The sequence below is a fragment of the Acomys minous genome (genome assembly GCF_964271855.1).
Source record: "Acomys minous genome assembly, chromosome: 2".
NCBI classification, from domain to species: Eukaryota; Metazoa; Chordata; class Mammalia; order Rodentia; family Muridae; genus Acomys; species Acomys minous.
Window position 1 is genome coordinate 51871463 of NC_140484.1, and position 15554 is coordinate 51887016.

A 15554-nucleotide genomic window follows, 5' to 3' on the forward strand; every position below is an offset into this window, starting at 1 on the left:
TGAAATTTGGTCTATAATATCACTGTTAAGAGGACGTGGGTAGGGCCTGTGAGAAAGGACTGGGCTGGGTGTGTGTTCTTGTTCTTAGGGACTGAGTTAATTTCTGTGAGAGTGTACCACATGGTTTCGTTTCTTCCTCCTTTGTCTGCGTCTCCTTTCCTTCTGTCACGGGCCCTCGCCAGCTAAGCAGAGGCTGGTGCTACCCTCTGAGCCGCCAGAACTCTGAGCCAAAAGAGACTTCTCCCTTCACAGGCTATGGAGTCTCAGGTATGTTTTTATACTAAGAGTACACAGAATAATAAGATGGAGTTTCAGAAAGCCTGCCACTACAATCTCCCTTGTCCAAACAAGCCAACCATTGTCTCACTGAAAAATAAGAGCTGATAGCAATGTCTTATTTTACATTCTTTTGGGAGAAGGTGCAAGGAGTCAGCCTGTGGCATTCAATGTCTTACTTTACATTATTTTTTTATTTTTTTTAAAGAAATATTTTATTTTCACTTTTTAAGCAGATTTATTTGTAGGTAGCCAGTTCTCTACCTGCAGGCCAGAAGAGGGCGTCAGATCACACTATAGGTGGTTGTGAGCCACCATGTGGTTGCTGGGAAATGAACTCAGAACCTCTGGAGGAGCAGTCAGTGCTCTTAACCTCTGAGCCATCTCTGCAACCCCTTACTTTACATTCTTTTGAGTTAGCCTGTGGCATGTGACCTCTAATTGAATAACACTAAACAGAAAATGTGAGCAGATATCGAAGTTACAGGGTCTGGGTTCAAATCCTGATAGTAATTTCTTTTCTTTCTTTTTTAATATTTATTATGTACAATATTGTGCCTGTATGTTCACCTACACACCAGAGGAGGGACACCAGATCTCATTATAGATGGTTGTGAGCCACCATGTGGTTGCTGGGAATTGAACTCAGGACCTTTGGAAGAGTAGCTGGTGCTCTTAACATCTGAGCCATTTCTCCAACCCCCCTGATAGTAATTTCTAGTTTCTTTTTTTTTTTTTTCAAGACAAGGTTTCTCTGTGTAACAGCCCTGGCTGTCCTAGACTTGCTTTGTAGGTCAGGCTGGCCTTGAACTCACATGGATCCTCCTGCCTCTGCCTCATGAGTGCTGGGATTTAAGGAGTGCAGTGCCATACTTGACTCTCCGCTATTTTTTTTTTTATTATGTATACAGTGGTCTACATGTACATCTACAGGCCAGAAGAGGGCATGAGATCACATTATAGATGGTTGTGAGCCACCATGTGGTTGCTGGGAATTGAACTCAGGACCTCTGAAGAGCAGACAGTGCTCTTAACCTCTGAGCCATCTCTCGAGCCCCAGCTCTCTGCTATTTTTTAAGGGAGATTTTATTTAAAAGTTCAAGTGCACACCTTTAGCCTCAGCACTGGGAAGTCAGAGGCAGGTAGATCTTTGAGTTCAAGGCCAGCCTGGTCTACAGAGTGCATCCAGGACAGCCAGGGCTACACAGAGAAACCCTATCCTGAAAAACAACAAAATTTAAAAGTACAGTGTATCTGTGCTAAGGAAAATTGGGGGCAGGGACTGGGACTGATCATTATTCAAGTCATATTTCCTTGTGGGGGGAGGTAAAATCTCACTTAAGCATCCCTTACCTGAAGGTGATTCTGCCCCCAGCCTGCCATGGCTCTAGGCTTGCTTCTGACTCACTGTTCCCTAGGAGCTCCTTGAGGTTAGAGGCCCTGTCCCTTGTTCATCTGTATCCCCAAACTTCATGCCAGGGAAATGTGGGGCTCAGGTGGCTATGGTCCCTGTGGTATGCCAGCTGGAAGGACTGAGGAAGGTTGCGGGCTTTTGGAAGGGGCAGCAGGAAGCTTAATCAAGTCTGGGTCTAGCCACGGCATTTTCCGAAGATCTGCCTCATCCTTAAACCTGGGGATTCTGGCTTTCAATAACTTATACACACTCTCCATAATTTAAAGTTGTTTTATTAAAAAGAAAGGAGGAGGAGGGGGTGGTGGTGGTGGTGGAGGAGGAGGAAGAGGAAGAAGATGAGGAGGAGGAAGAGGAGGAGGAGGAGGAGGAGGAGGAGGAGGAGGAGGAGGAGAAGAAGAAGAAGAAGAAGAAGAAGTAAAACAAAAAGCCCAGCCCAAGAACCCTTGGTTCCGGTGTGGGAGCAGCTTAGGTGAGGGAAGGTAGAACCTGGAAGACAGTAGGGACCTCTGCAGTCCTGGGAAGCACAAAAGCCCAGGTGCTGACAGAAAGCACAGGGTTTTCCCAGGACTTAGTCCCTTCTCTGGGGATCGTGGTCATCCACTTCACACACGTGGGGGCTCAGCCCCCGCTAAAGACAGGTGGGGTGCTCAGTCCCCAGAAAAAGGCAGGGTGGGCAGTACTAAGACGCCCTTGGATTCTTGTTAAAGTCACCAACCAGTTGGGAAGGAGGAGTGGGTGGCCCATCAATGCTACCCCAGAAAGTAGGGTTCGGGCGACACTAGGGTGGCAGGCTCAGATGCAGATGCACCTCCATTTGAACACAGGGCTCAAGCCCATGGGGAATCAAAGGGCCCTAATGGAGCAATACCTGGGTTACGGGGAGGCAGGCGGAACTCAGGTGCCCTGGGGGCTACGGGGCAGTGCTCGGATAGGTCGAGGGGGAGGATTATCCAGGACAGGGTCCGGCCTGGACCGCACACCACCGCGGCGCTTCTGCTTCCTCAACAAATAGTTCGAATATTGCACCTCGGGCATAGCAAGCTTGAGGCAGGCCTCTGTGGTAGGGCCAGCGCCGCCGCCGGGCAAGTCATAGCCCATGATGTCCACTTTGCGGCTAGGCTGCCACGGCTGCAGCTGCTTGGTGCGAATCTGGGCGGCGGGTCGCAGCACCGGCTCGTCGCCAAAGCAACGGCGCAGCAGCCGCTGGCGGGCCTCGCGCAGCTCCCGCGCCTCGCGCTCCACGCATGCGCGGCCAGCGCGCGCCACGCGGCGCCAGAAGGTGGCGTTGAAGTGGTCGTAGAGGCCGGCGTCCAGCGCGTTCCAAGTGCGCGCGGCGCGTGCCAGCGCCTCGGGGATGGTGGCCAGGCGCGAGGTGGCGGCGCGCGCGTTGAGCTTGGCGTAGAGCACATCGTCCAGGTCCCAGGCCAGCAGACGTCGCAGCAGCACGAGTGACTCGTCGAAGTACTCTGCGATCATGACGAGCGAGAAGACTTCCTCCACCTGGCGGATGAGGCCCGCCAGGTAGGCTGCGTCGTCGCGAGGGCTGCGCTCGTTGTCGCCTCCCAGGTCGTAGGCCAACGTGTTGTGAGCAAACATGGCGAAGTGCTCGCCTGGGCGGTAGTAGGCCTCGGGGGCGCGCAGGAAGGCCTCGAGCGACGCGTTGGGCACGCGCCGGAAGGCCGGGCAGTACTGGTTGTAGTAGCTGAAGAGGGACTCGAACATGGCCGCGGGCTCACGCAGGATGGTGACGTAGACCGTGTTGGGAGGCATGAGGCGCTCGAGTTCCGCACGGTCGAAGCGTAGGTGGCTGGCCAGCATGTGCGGGGGCCGCGTGGCCGGGTGCACGAAGTGCGCTGAGAAGTTGCGCGGGTAGCAGAACTGGTGCTCGCAGCTCGGGTGAGGCAGGGCCACGGTGAGGTTGTGGCGCTCCGCGAAACGGAACAGGATGTTCTGCACTGTGGTGCCCGCTGTCTTGTGAGTCTTCAGGAAGGCCACAGCCATGTGCTTGGCACGGGGCGGTGACTCTCGCAGAGGCGGGCAGCTCAGAGGGAACAGCTTGGGGTACCTGCAAAGCCCAGGGCCGGTGAGGAGAGGAAATGCGAGGGTGCAGCTTGAGTTTTAGCAACGGATGGGGTCAGTATGCAAGAGTGGACCAGTCCGCTCTTTACTCCTCTGATAACCAGGTGCCAGGTGCCAGGTAGCCTTTAAGATGAGCCCCACAGGGGCGGGACGCTGGGGGGCGGGCGGACGCCGGAGTGGCGGGTGGCGGGGTTGGGGGGAGGGAGTGGGCATTTGTTAAGAACACTGACTGCCCTTCAAAGAGGACCCAGGTTCAATTCCTGACTTGTCACAACTGTTTGTAACTCCAATCACAGAGGATCCAATGCCCTCTTTTGGCCTCAGATGGCACCGCATCTGAGTGGGTGCGGTAAACCACGCACTGTGGTGGCACACACCTTTAATCCTAGCACTTGGGAGGCAGAGCTGGGTGGATCAAGGTGAGTTCGAGATAAGTCTGGTCTACGTAGTGAATTCTGGGCCAGGCAGAAACCCTGTTAAAAATGGGGGGAAGGGGACCCTTGATACTCATGCTGATTTCCTGATAGGGCACCAGTATATGTATCATCTTTTCATTGAGTGGGACTGGACTTACTGATGTTCCCTGTGCAATAAAATAGGGTAGAAATGCTAAGGTATCGTCTCTGTATGTATAGCAGGGAAAGGCTGCTTGTTTTCTGTCGCTCTCTCCAGGATAATCTATACTAAAAGGAGGCAGGCAGACCGTGGGCAGTTAGAGGCCACGTGATGACGATCCCAAAGAAACTGAGAACTGAGTCCCTCAGCCTGCTTGGAGACCTGAAGACTGCCAAGCTACTTGAGTGAACTTTTCCAGATCTCTTTTAGCAAATCCTTCAGAAAAGACTGTATAACCGGCTGACACCTTGACCGAAACCCTGCAGAAGACCTGGACTCAGGAGTTCTCAGCGATATTTGGATTCATAATTCACAGAAATGGAAAGAGAATAAATGTTTGTTGTTTTCGGCTGCTAAGTTTTTGTGTTTTTATTTATTTAGAGTGTATGCATGTGCGGTACACATGCGCCATGGCATGCATGTGCGGTACACATGCTCCATGGCATGCATGTGCGGTACACGTGCGCCATGGCATGCATGTGGAGATGAGAGGGCAGGTTTGTGGAATTGATTCTTTATTCCCACCTTGTTGAGGCTAAGAGTCTCTTGTTTCTGTCTCTGTACTGAGTAGGTCATGCTAGTTGGACTGTGCCCTTCTGGCTGATTCTCCTGTCTCCACCTCCCATTTCTCCTTAAGAATTCTGGGATTTGGAGCTGGAGAGATGGCTCAGCAGTTGGGAGCATTGACTGCACTTCCAGAGGACCCAGGTTCAAATTTCAACATTCCCATGGCAGCTTACACCTGCTGTCACTCCAGACCAGGGCTTCTGACACCCTCATACATAGATACATGCAGGCAAAACAATAGTGCACATAAAAACAAATTATAGATTAAAGAAAAAAAGTTCTGGGATTAGCCAGGAGGTGGCACACGCTTTGATTCCGGCACTCTAGAGGCAGAGGCTGGCGGATCTCTGACTCAGAGGCCATTCCTGTATACATAGTGAGTTCCAAGACAGCCAGGAGTTAATAAAGAGGTACCTTGTCTTAGAAACAGGGAAAAGAATTCTGGGATTAAAGATGTGAGTCATTACACCTGGTCTTTCCTTTGCGGGTCTGTGGCTGGAACAAAATCTTCTGGCTTGTTTGGAAAGCAGTTTTACCTGCTGACCCATCTCCATGGCGTTTTTGTTTTGTTTGTTTTTAAAGCAAAGTTACTTTGTAGCCCAGACAAGCCTTCCCTAGCTGTGCTGCTCAGTCTGGTGTTGAGTTTGTGACATTCCTGTCTCAGCCTTCTGAGTGCTGGATTTACAGGCATGCATCACCAACACCTGGCTTCTCTTATAACTTTTAGGGTTAAAAATTCTTTGTTGCCAGGTGGTGGTGGTAGTGGTGCACGCCTTTAATCCCAGCACCTGGGAGACAGAGACAGGTGTATCACTGTGAGTTCAAGGCCAGCCTGGTCTACAAAAGTGAGTGCAGGACAGTCAAAGCTACACAGAATAAACCCTGTCTCAAAAAACAAACAAAAATTCTTTGTTATTGTTTTAGACAAATTGTCGCTATAGTCCTGGCTGTTTTGGAACTTGCTATGTAGACCAGGCTGGCCTTGAATATAAAAAGATCTGTCTTGCTTCAGCTCCCCTAGTACTGAGATTAAAGATGTGCATCACCATGCCTGTTTCCAGGTAAAAAACATTTTTTTTTGAGTCAGGGTTTCTCTGTGTCTCTGTAGCCCTGACGGTACTAGAACTTGCTCTATAGACCATGTTGGCCTCAAACTAATAGAAATCCACCTGCCTCTGCCTCCTGAGTGCTGGGATTAAGGGTTGTGCCACCACTGCCTGTTCTAAGGTTATTTTTAAATGCAGAAGTAGTGTAAAGGACAAAGACCCTTAGAGATACTTGAAGGATCTTACTATACATGTATAGAAACTGAGGATCTGAGGAGACTCTGGAGCCAACTCAGTCACCAAGTCTTGTTCTGTATCTTCTTTCTTGTTTCTGCTCTTTAACTGGTTCATCACTTTTGGAGGTAATATTGGATTTCACAGCAGCACATTTATTGTTCTTGTTAACCTTTCTATTAAGGTCTTTGGCGATCCACTCATTTATGTGTGCATTTCTTCAGCTTATGCTTTGTGCTAGGTATTGTTCTAAACTTAAGAGTAGCCCTTGTGGCACTTTCACTTCTGTCCCCAGATCCCGAAACAAGGATGTTTGGGCTTACTGGTTAGTTATCAGATCCAGACAGGCTTTGATTCTTCTGCACTGTCTTAAGCATTAAGTGATAAGGGTAGCTCTAAGCAGCTTTAGAACACAGGGATTTCTTGTTTTTTGGTTTTGTTTCATTTTGTTTTGTTTTTTGAGACAAGGTTTCTCTGTGTAGCCCTGGCTATCCTAGACTTGCTTTGTAGACCAGGCTGGTCTCAAACTCACAGCCATCAGCCTGCTTCTGCCTCCCGAGTGCTGGGATTAAAGGCATGCGCCACCATGCCTGGCACACAGGGATTTCTTATGTGTAGCTGGTTCAGTCTTAAGATAATGTCTATACAGAAATCATTTATAAGACCAGAAAAATCATTTTTCAAGTGACAATGGGTATATTTATACTGGGGGGTGTGTGGAATATTGAGGAAACTGACACCTTGAAAGGTGCAGGAATTTGGTGGGTTCCCACAAGGAGTCAGGAACAGAGGCTAATTCTCATCACACGGTGCCCTGTGTCAGGATGACAAGAAGGTCACACATTTTATAGATGAGGATGTAAGCTCAGAAATGAGGGACTGTGTCCCAAGTAATGGCCTAATAAGTTGTTTGCAGGACTTAGGATCTAGCTCAGTTGGTGAAATGCTTGCCTAGCATTCTTGAGGCAATGAATTTGATCTCTAGCTCTTCAAAAACTTGGGGCCTAGCAGGTGGAATCGGTGCGCGCCTTTAATCCCAGCACTAGGGAGGCAAAAGCAGGCCAATTTCTGTGAGTTTGAGGCCAACCTGGTCTACATAGCGGTGTCAGGAGGAGAGACCTTTGATTGCAAAAGGGAGCTTTACAAGGGCTGCAAAGCTGGTTGGTGTTGGAGGCGGTGGTGGTGGTGGCAGAGGCGGCGGCGGTGTGGCGGCAGTTCACGCCTTTACTTCCAGTACTACAGAGGCAGATGGAGGCAGATCTCGAGTTCTCTGGTCTACAGAATGAGTTCTGGGACAGCTAGGGCTACATAGAAAAACCATGTCTTCAGAAGAAAAAAAAAAAAGAGAGAGGGTGGGGAGTAAAAAGTGAGTGCCCCCCCACCGCCTCAGAGCCGAGGACTGAACCCAGGGCCTTGTGCTTGCTAAACAAGTCCTTTACCACTGAGCTAAATCCCCAACTGGAGGCTCTGTCTCCAAGGAACAAAACAACACGAAATGTTGTTTGCAATCCATTGAGGATGTATTTAGCTGTGGTACTGTAGGAAAGTCTCAGGTTAGATTCAGATCTTAGCTAACTGGTTAAGTCTGTGACTGAGCGATTTACTCAGTTTTGCCCACAGAACCCAGTCCTTACCCAGCTGGCTCTAGAGCAGGGGTTCTCAACCTGTGGGGTCATGACCCCTTAGGAAACATTTACATTAAAATTTATAACTGTAGCAACACTATAAAGTAGCAACAAAAATACTTTTACTATTGGAGGTCACCACAACAGAAAGGTCGCAGAGTTAGGAAGGTTGAGAACCACCGCTCTCTAGAGGATAGAAAGTACTTTTGTAGTACAGGCAGGGAGGAGGGAAGCCCAGAGAAGCCTTTAGGTTGCTTTGGACTACAGTACCTCTGATGGGCCATACCCCCTCCCTAAGGTCTACCCACTTACCAGCTGAGCTGCGACCCCTGGTGGATGAGGAGGCTTATGGCGCTACACCCTAGCACCAACAGCAGGACTTTCCTGCGGCTCATCATCTTGGTGGACTGCTGCAGGCGCTGGAGGAGAGGCAGCATGGCTGAGTGCTCACTCCTGGACCAGCCAGGGCCTCACTATCCAGCACTTCCTTCACCAGCACTCATGGGGGGTCCTGGGGCTCCGGTAGCAGGGCCAGTGTTCCCAAAAAGCCTGGCAGAAAAAGGAAACAGACAGGTTTGCAGTGGACAGAGGACATGCACTCCAGGCTTAGCAGGACTGGTGCAAAAGAGAGCTTAAGTGAGTGGGGTGAAGAGAGATGCCAGAGCAGATCGAGTTCCACCTCCCATCACCAAGACCCTGTCTTCTCACTGCCCAGATAACCTTGTCTTGGGTGGAATTACAGGTCTGGGATGTGTCCAGCACTCAGACTATAGCCATTTTGTTTCTTGAGCCCTGTGTGTTTACCTCTCCGACTGTATCTAACTTGTCTTTGTCTCATAGCCAGTTGAATCTAGCTCTGCAGTTGTCTGGCCTCAGAAATAGCATGTGGCTCAGGACACACAAGTCTCAGTCCAAGATTTTCTCTCTTCCAGGACTCCTTATCTGACTCTTTGAACCAAGGGGTGGTCCTGAGTCCCATGAGAATAAACTCAGAACCAGCCAAGCCCTCACCTTCTTCATCTTGGATTAGTACTGCAAGCCTAATACGTTACTAACTCCTGACACCACAGGTATTTCCCACCAAGCAGATGATGAAAAGGAGGTGCTAAGTGGTGGTGGTCACTTATGATAGTCACACAGCAGTTATAGCAGACTGGGGACTCCAATCCACTTACTTAAAAAAAAAACTGTAGGGGCTGGAGAGATGATGGCTCAGAGGTTAAGAGCACCTTCTACTCTTACAAAGGGCCTCAGTTCAATTCCCAGTAACCTCGTGGTGGCTCACAACCATTTGTAATGAGAACTGGTGCCCTCTTCTGGCATGCAGGCACACGTGCAGGCAGACTACTGTATAAATAATAAATAAATAAATCCTTATAAATAAACTGGGCAGAGTAGCACACTGCACACTCCTGTTATTACAGTACTGAGGAAGTGGAGGCAAGAGGCTTAAAGTTCAAGGAGAGATGGGTCAGAGGTTGAGAGCACTGGCTGTTCTTCTTAGAGGTCCTGAGTTCAATTCCGAGCAACCACATGGTGGCTCACAGCCATCTGTAATATGATCTGGTGCCCTCTTCTGGTGTGTAGGCATACATTTAGTCAGAATACTGTATACATAACTGTATAAATAAATAAATTTAATAAAAAAAAGAAATAAAGGAAAGAAGTTCAAGGTTATCTTTGGCTATATAGTGAGTAAAAGGCCCTGTCAGGAATTCATGCAACCCTCCCCCCCCTACTATTATTTTAGCTTTACTATAGTAATTTTGGATGGCCTGAAACTTGCTCTGTAGTCCAGAATGGCCTCAAACCCAGAGATCCACCTGCCTCTGCCTCTTATGCGCCATGATTAAAGGTGTGCACCCCCAAATCTGGCCATATCCACTCTTCTGCTTTCATGTCTTCAAAGTCCTTGTTCTTAGACTGTGTAAGTGTTCCCACTCAAGACTGAGTTTTCAAGTGGGAGAGATGGCTCAGTGCTTAAAGCCTTGTCTGCTCTTCCAGAGAATGCAGGTTTGATTCGCAGCACCCACACGATGGCTCACAACTTTCTGTAACTCCAGTTCCAGGGGATCTGACACTCTCTTCTGGCCTCTGCAGTACAAGGTATGCACATGGCACACAGGTACGCATGTAGGCAGAAACACTCATAGGCATAAAATAAATGTTGAGAAAACATTATTTTTCCGTCCCTGCCTGGTAATTTTGCATACCTCTGAGCTCTGCGCCCTCCTGTTTGTGTCACTTGCCTTAAGGGCCTGGGACTAAATCCACAGAGAAAGAAGTACTTGAAACCCTGGAGCCTTGGTGGATCCCATCCTCAGATGCACAGAAAGCAGGCGGTTCCATCAGCTGACTGGTACAGGTACTTGGCCAAGGCAATGGAAGGAATGGGGCAGGGACGGTGATGGCTCCGACTGCTCTGCTGAGAATTTCCAGCAGGAGATGAGCCTTCAATATAGGTAAGTAGAGGAGAGAGAGGCAAGAGAAGGGCTTGATGTCTGGCCAGGCTTTCTTTGCAAGAATGTGTTGGCAGTTCAGGTGGAAAGTGAGTTTTAGCAGCCGTGTCTGCCCCCAGGTTAGTGTGGGTCTGCACTCCTGGGTGTGAGTGCAGGTTCAGACTCACCGTCAGCCCTCACACTGCTGTCTCTGAAGGGGAGGAAGGTTTGCAACCTTAGGAGGATACGGATGGGCATGGAACTAGGACACCTTGTCCCAGGAGGGATGGGGTAGCTCTGCCGCTCTGGGCTTGGTTTCCAGTTTCTCTTTTTTTATGCCCCCCTCCCCTCTCCCTTGTTAATCCCAGATTACGTTTAAACCCGTTTCCGTGTAAAGATGTCCTGTTTACATTTCACCTTATCTCCAGGTCACATCTTTTGGTTTTGTCCACCAACCTGTGAGATATAATTACTTTGGAGAGAGCAATGGGTCAGGCCACAGAGGGCAACCAAGGGCATAGCAGAGGTGGCCTAGGTCCTCCCTAACTTTGGGGATTTCCGAGGCAGAGGAGGGTTGGTCAAGTTCTTGGCCCTTTTAGGACACAAAGTTTCCTGAAGGACTTGGTGACCAGATGGCTTCCCAAGAGAAAATTAGGGGGCAACTCTATTTCTACCTCTCTTAAACTTGCTGAAACCACCCTACTTCTCAGAGGACTCTGAGCCAGCCAAGGAGGCCAGGTGTAAGGGGAGCTACAGTGGGTCTTTCCCTGGCCTCAGGGAGTGAGGCTGCTGCCTGGTACCAGGTAGGTTCTACTAACAGGGCTTTATCCACTGCCTGCGAGGCTTGGATCTAGGGAGCCTGCCAGATTGCCATCTGAAGTCTGCAAAGGGGAACAGGCCTTCATCAGGACCGGAATTCCCTAGGCACCAGTCTCCAGGAATGGGAACACCAGGGATTTTGGCCACTGGCAATGATAGACGGCATATTACCTCCAGATACAGCCTAGTTCATTCTTGCCCACAATTCCAGGACTTTCTGAGACGTGAGCACCAGGCACCCTACCTTGTGACGTACTCCTGGGCTTGACTTGCCTTTTTTTATTATTTTGTGCTGTAGCTAGTGTCACTCTTCAGAGCACAGGGCAGATTTTTTTCTTCATGACAGGCATTCAGGTATTTGAAAGCAAGAACCCTGTATCCTGTATGTGGGCACTCAGCCAGAGAAACCACCCCAGGCCCAGGTACAGAGTAGTACTTGGTTCCTGGAACAGATAGGCCTGTCTTCCCTGGGTCAGGGCATGCCTGTTGTGGAGAGGGTCTCAGCAGTGTGAGCCTGGAGGAATTCTCCGGTCTTGAGGCATGCCTTTGGTGCATGGGTTTGGAGGGATGGCCCTGGCTGCTGCCAACAGAGCCTTCCTATCTCCAGTGTCTTTTCTATGGAGAGAAAGAGGTCCCCTTACCATCCCCAGCAGGTCAGGGTGCCAGCCTTATCAGAATAGCAGTGCTAATTTTAGTCAGAATAAGCTACCTCAGGCTGCTGCCCAGTTTTGTAAATTGCTTTCTTTTCTCCAGGGAACCAAAGAAGAAATGGTATCGCCAGCAGAGCTTTGAAAACTAACCCAGATGTCTACCCTACTCCCAAATGATCTCTTTCTCTCTCTCCCCTCACAACTACAGGGCTAATACTGATGTCCTTGGAGGAGTGGTTCCCAGGCCTGGACCGCTGGGACCTATCCCCTCAGTGATGTGGAGACTTAACCTGCCTTGGGGCATGGTATATCCCAGGTCATGCAGGTCCCCAAACAGAAAAGGGCAGAGAGAGTAGTACAATAGGGCCTAGGAGATTGAATATCTTTCCACCCCTCTCCCCTGCACAAGCTTTCCCCACTCTCCTCTCTCTGCCCCCGCACCCCACACCAGCTTTCATCCTTGCCTCTGAATTATCTTCATTCTCCTTTCTCCATCACTACCCAAGCTCACCCCCACCTCGCCCCACATTCCCTCAATTGCTTCCCGATCTCTCCCCGAGATCTGGTCATTATAGGTAATAGGCCAGATTCACCCCCTTCCCTGCTCCCTGAGGGTATGGAGCCACCCCACCTAGCTCTCTTGGCACTAGGCCCCAAGATACTCTTCTGTAACTGCCCAGGCCCCCATCCCCTTTGCACTGCACCCTGGCTTCTACCAGCTCGCCGGCTGGCTTCTGCAGTACTCACTCAGGCAGGCTCTGTCTCCGACTTGGGTCAGGGGCTACCCTCCACTCCCCCGACCCCTAGTAGTTGTGAAATCTGCCGGGTCTGAGGGTAACGGGGGGCTCTGAAACGCAGAATGCCGGTAGCTCGCCTTGCTGCGCCTGAATGGGATCAGGTGGCAGCGTCTGTGTCTGTCCGCTCGGCTCAGCTCAGCTCAGCCCGCCGCCCGTCCCCCATCGCACACCGGGGGCGGGGCGGGGGCGGGGTGGGGGGCCTGGCGGCTTCTTGGAGGGGAGAGAGGGAAAGCAGCAAGCAGAGGGGGGCCGCTGAGCACGCCTGCTGCTGCTGCTGCTGCTGCTGAGCACTCTCCTAGGGCATTGGCATTTTTGGATGCAGGCATCTTTACAAGGCAGTCTTGTGGAGAGAGCTCAACACCATTGTGCTCAGCTCACTGCCCTCCACCAGAAGTGAAAACCCAGGCTGGGAAAGTGTTAGTAAACTCCAGCGTTACAGCGTTACTGGGTCCTGTTGGTCGCTGGAGCTTCTTGAGTTGGCTAAGAGGTTCAGGTACACTTGCAGAACCCTTTCTTCCCTGTCTTCCCACCTCTACTAGCCCTGACTGGCCCCTCTCTCTCCTAGGCTGTCCTCCAGCTCTCCTGTAGCTTCTGGTAGTTCTTCTATGCCTTGCCAGGACTCCAGAGGTCTCTCTTCTGACCAGAGCTGGTGGTCTGGGGTCTCTGCCCAGGCACCTTGCACCAGGAACCAGAAATTTCAGTTCATTTCTGGTTTCTGCCCTTACTCCATCTGGGAGTCAAGAGGTAACTTCCTGAGTCCTGTAGCTTCCAGAACTGAAGTGGGCAGCTGTTGACTTGTAACAGTGCGATTTGGGAGAGCGTCCTGTGGCTGTCTAACAGCGGCACCTCCTAAGGCCACTTTAGATGCCATGAGACCACAGTTAGTTCTGGGGCTGCTGTGGTCTGTTGTCCTCTTCAGGTAGCGTAGCCACCCAAAGCTGGGACTGAGAGGGCCTGCATTGGTCCCTTCTGGAGGCACACAGCTGGCAAGTGGGCATCATGTCAGGATCCTTGCCCAGAAGGGAAGGACTTCAGAGCCCTGGGATCTTGGGTATGTCAGCTTCTGTTTCTCTCAGTCTTTCCCTTTGCTCAGTCTGGTATCTGCATTCCAGAACAAATGTGAAGAAAATCAGAGTCCATTTAGTGTGTCCTTTTCTGGGCCACCCATCTGCCAAGTTTATCTCGCCTGGGAGACCCTGCCCTCCCCCTCCCTCTTTCGGAGCACACTGGGGCCTCCAGCCTCAGATGACCTGCTCTGGGCTCTCTGGTTACAGGGAGCAGAGACTTCCTTTGGGCTACAAATGGTTCTGGCTGAGTGGGCTGACAAGCATAAGGCAGGCCACCACTGTTCTTTCTTTTGTACTATCTTTTCTGGCTTTGATTCCCTCTGCCCTCGCAGTGGCCTAGGGTAGTGACAGTAATAATCGAAGGGGAAATGTCAAGGTTTGGATGTGTTGAAGAGAACGAGAACCATGTTTTCCCTTGATCCTGTCCTTTCTTCCGTCTCCCTCAAACCTCACCTTTCCTGCATCTTGTGCCCCCCACCCCCTTTCCAATTACTTTTCCTTTGAGGACAGCTGGTGAAACGGAGGTGGCTAGAAAGAGAAGAGATCTGAAGTGTGTGGGTGGGAGATGAGACCGTTTGTGTTTCTCTCTCTTATTCACCACACACAACACCAAACAGGCTGTCACTGAGATGGGGAGGACTAGTGGGAGAGGCGAGCAGACAAAACCTGGCTGGTGTTGGGCAGGCAAGAGTCATGGTGTCTGTGCTCCAAGACAGTCCTGAGTTTTGTTTCTTTTTTCCTTTCCTAAAAGAAGATAGACTCCCCCACCCCCACCCCCGCCATCCCACCGTTAGATCTTTTTCTCCCCTCTCAGTAATCATGTATTAGGTGCCTGCTGGGTGCGAGGTAATTCAGATAGAAGATCAGGTTTCAGATCCTGTCTGGGGAATGGAGGTGGAATAGAGGGTAGGCGTGTCTTAAAAATGAAAGAAGGCTGTGGATGGGCTCACACCTGTAACCCCAGCTCTCAGGAAGCGGAGGCAGAAGGACTGCCAAGGGCTAGAGGTTAACGTGGGCTAGAGTTTGCTCCAGGGCAGTCTGAGCTACGTGACTCTTGATCTCAAATCCAGCCTTCCTACTCCATGAAACAGGGCATGGTAGTGCACATCTGTGGCCCTCAAAGGATCAGGGGTTCCAAGCTAGCCTTGGCCACATGACGACGACACACTTGTACTAAACAACACCACCTTGGGGCTGGAGAGATGGCCCTAAAAGCATCGGTCGCTTTTGCAGAGGACCTGGGTTCAATTGACAACCCTTTGTAACTCCAGTTCCAGGCCTAACACTTACGGCCTCCACAGACATCGGCGTGCAGGTGGTGCACATCCATACACAAAAACCTGAAGACGAAAAGTCAGTGCATTATGAAAGTTCTTAGAAAAAGAAGGAAACATTTGGCAAAGACACTTATTTAAACCTTTCTCTAAGGGTGGAAAAAGGGGGTTTTATTTATTTATTTATTTTAATTTTAATTTTTTTTTTTTTTTTTTTGGTTTTTTGAGACAAGGTTTCTCTGTGTAGCCTTGGCTGTCCTAGACTTGCTTTGTAGACCAGGCTAGCCTCGAACTCACAGCGATCCGCCTGCCTCTGCCTCCCGAGTGCTGGGATTAAAGGCGTGCGCCACCACGCCCGGCCTGGGGGTTTTATTTTAGTATCGCCCTTCCTCCAGGTCAGCAGCTGGAACTCAGCCCGGTGGGTCCGTTCCCCTACCGGCTCTGATCCCCTTTCAGACCTTTCAAGCATGCCTGGGCCAAAGTGAGCAGGCAAACAATCAGACACAGTATTTATCAGAGCCGTCGGCTTCAACCTCCCACTTGTGGGAGCCATAAAAAAGTCTCTAGGAGTTCTTTGAGGAAATAAGCATCCAGGTCCCTCATCCCTGAGGTTCACGGGTCAGAAAGCTTAGTACGCGTTTGTGCAGGAGACA

At 50.4% G+C, this 15554-nt stretch overlaps 1 protein-coding gene and 1 long non-coding RNA gene across 2 annotated transcripts; one reads left to right on the plus strand and one right to left on the minus strand.

Moving 5' to 3' along the window:
- Positions 1-1977: 1977 nt before the first annotated feature.
- On the minus strand, positions 1978-12703 carry GAL3ST3 (galactose-3-O-sulfotransferase 3). Its single transcript, XM_084755465.1, has 3 exons — positions 12511-12703; positions 8169-8405; positions 1978-3755 (listed from the first exon to the last, which is right to left on the minus strand). The coding sequence occupies exons 2-3, from the start codon at positions 8291-8293 to the stop codon at positions 2585-2587; spliced, it is 1296 nt and encodes a 431-aa protein (XP_084611591.1). The 5' UTR covers positions 8294-8405; positions 12511-12703; the 3' UTR covers positions 1978-2584.
- LOC311582388 lies at positions 3076-4741 on the plus strand. The gene is made up of 2 exons (XR_014774115.1): positions 3076-3211; positions 4442-4741. It is a non-coding gene; the product is annotated as an uncharacterized lncRNA (long non-coding RNA).
- Positions 12704-15554: the final 2851 nt, after the last annotated feature.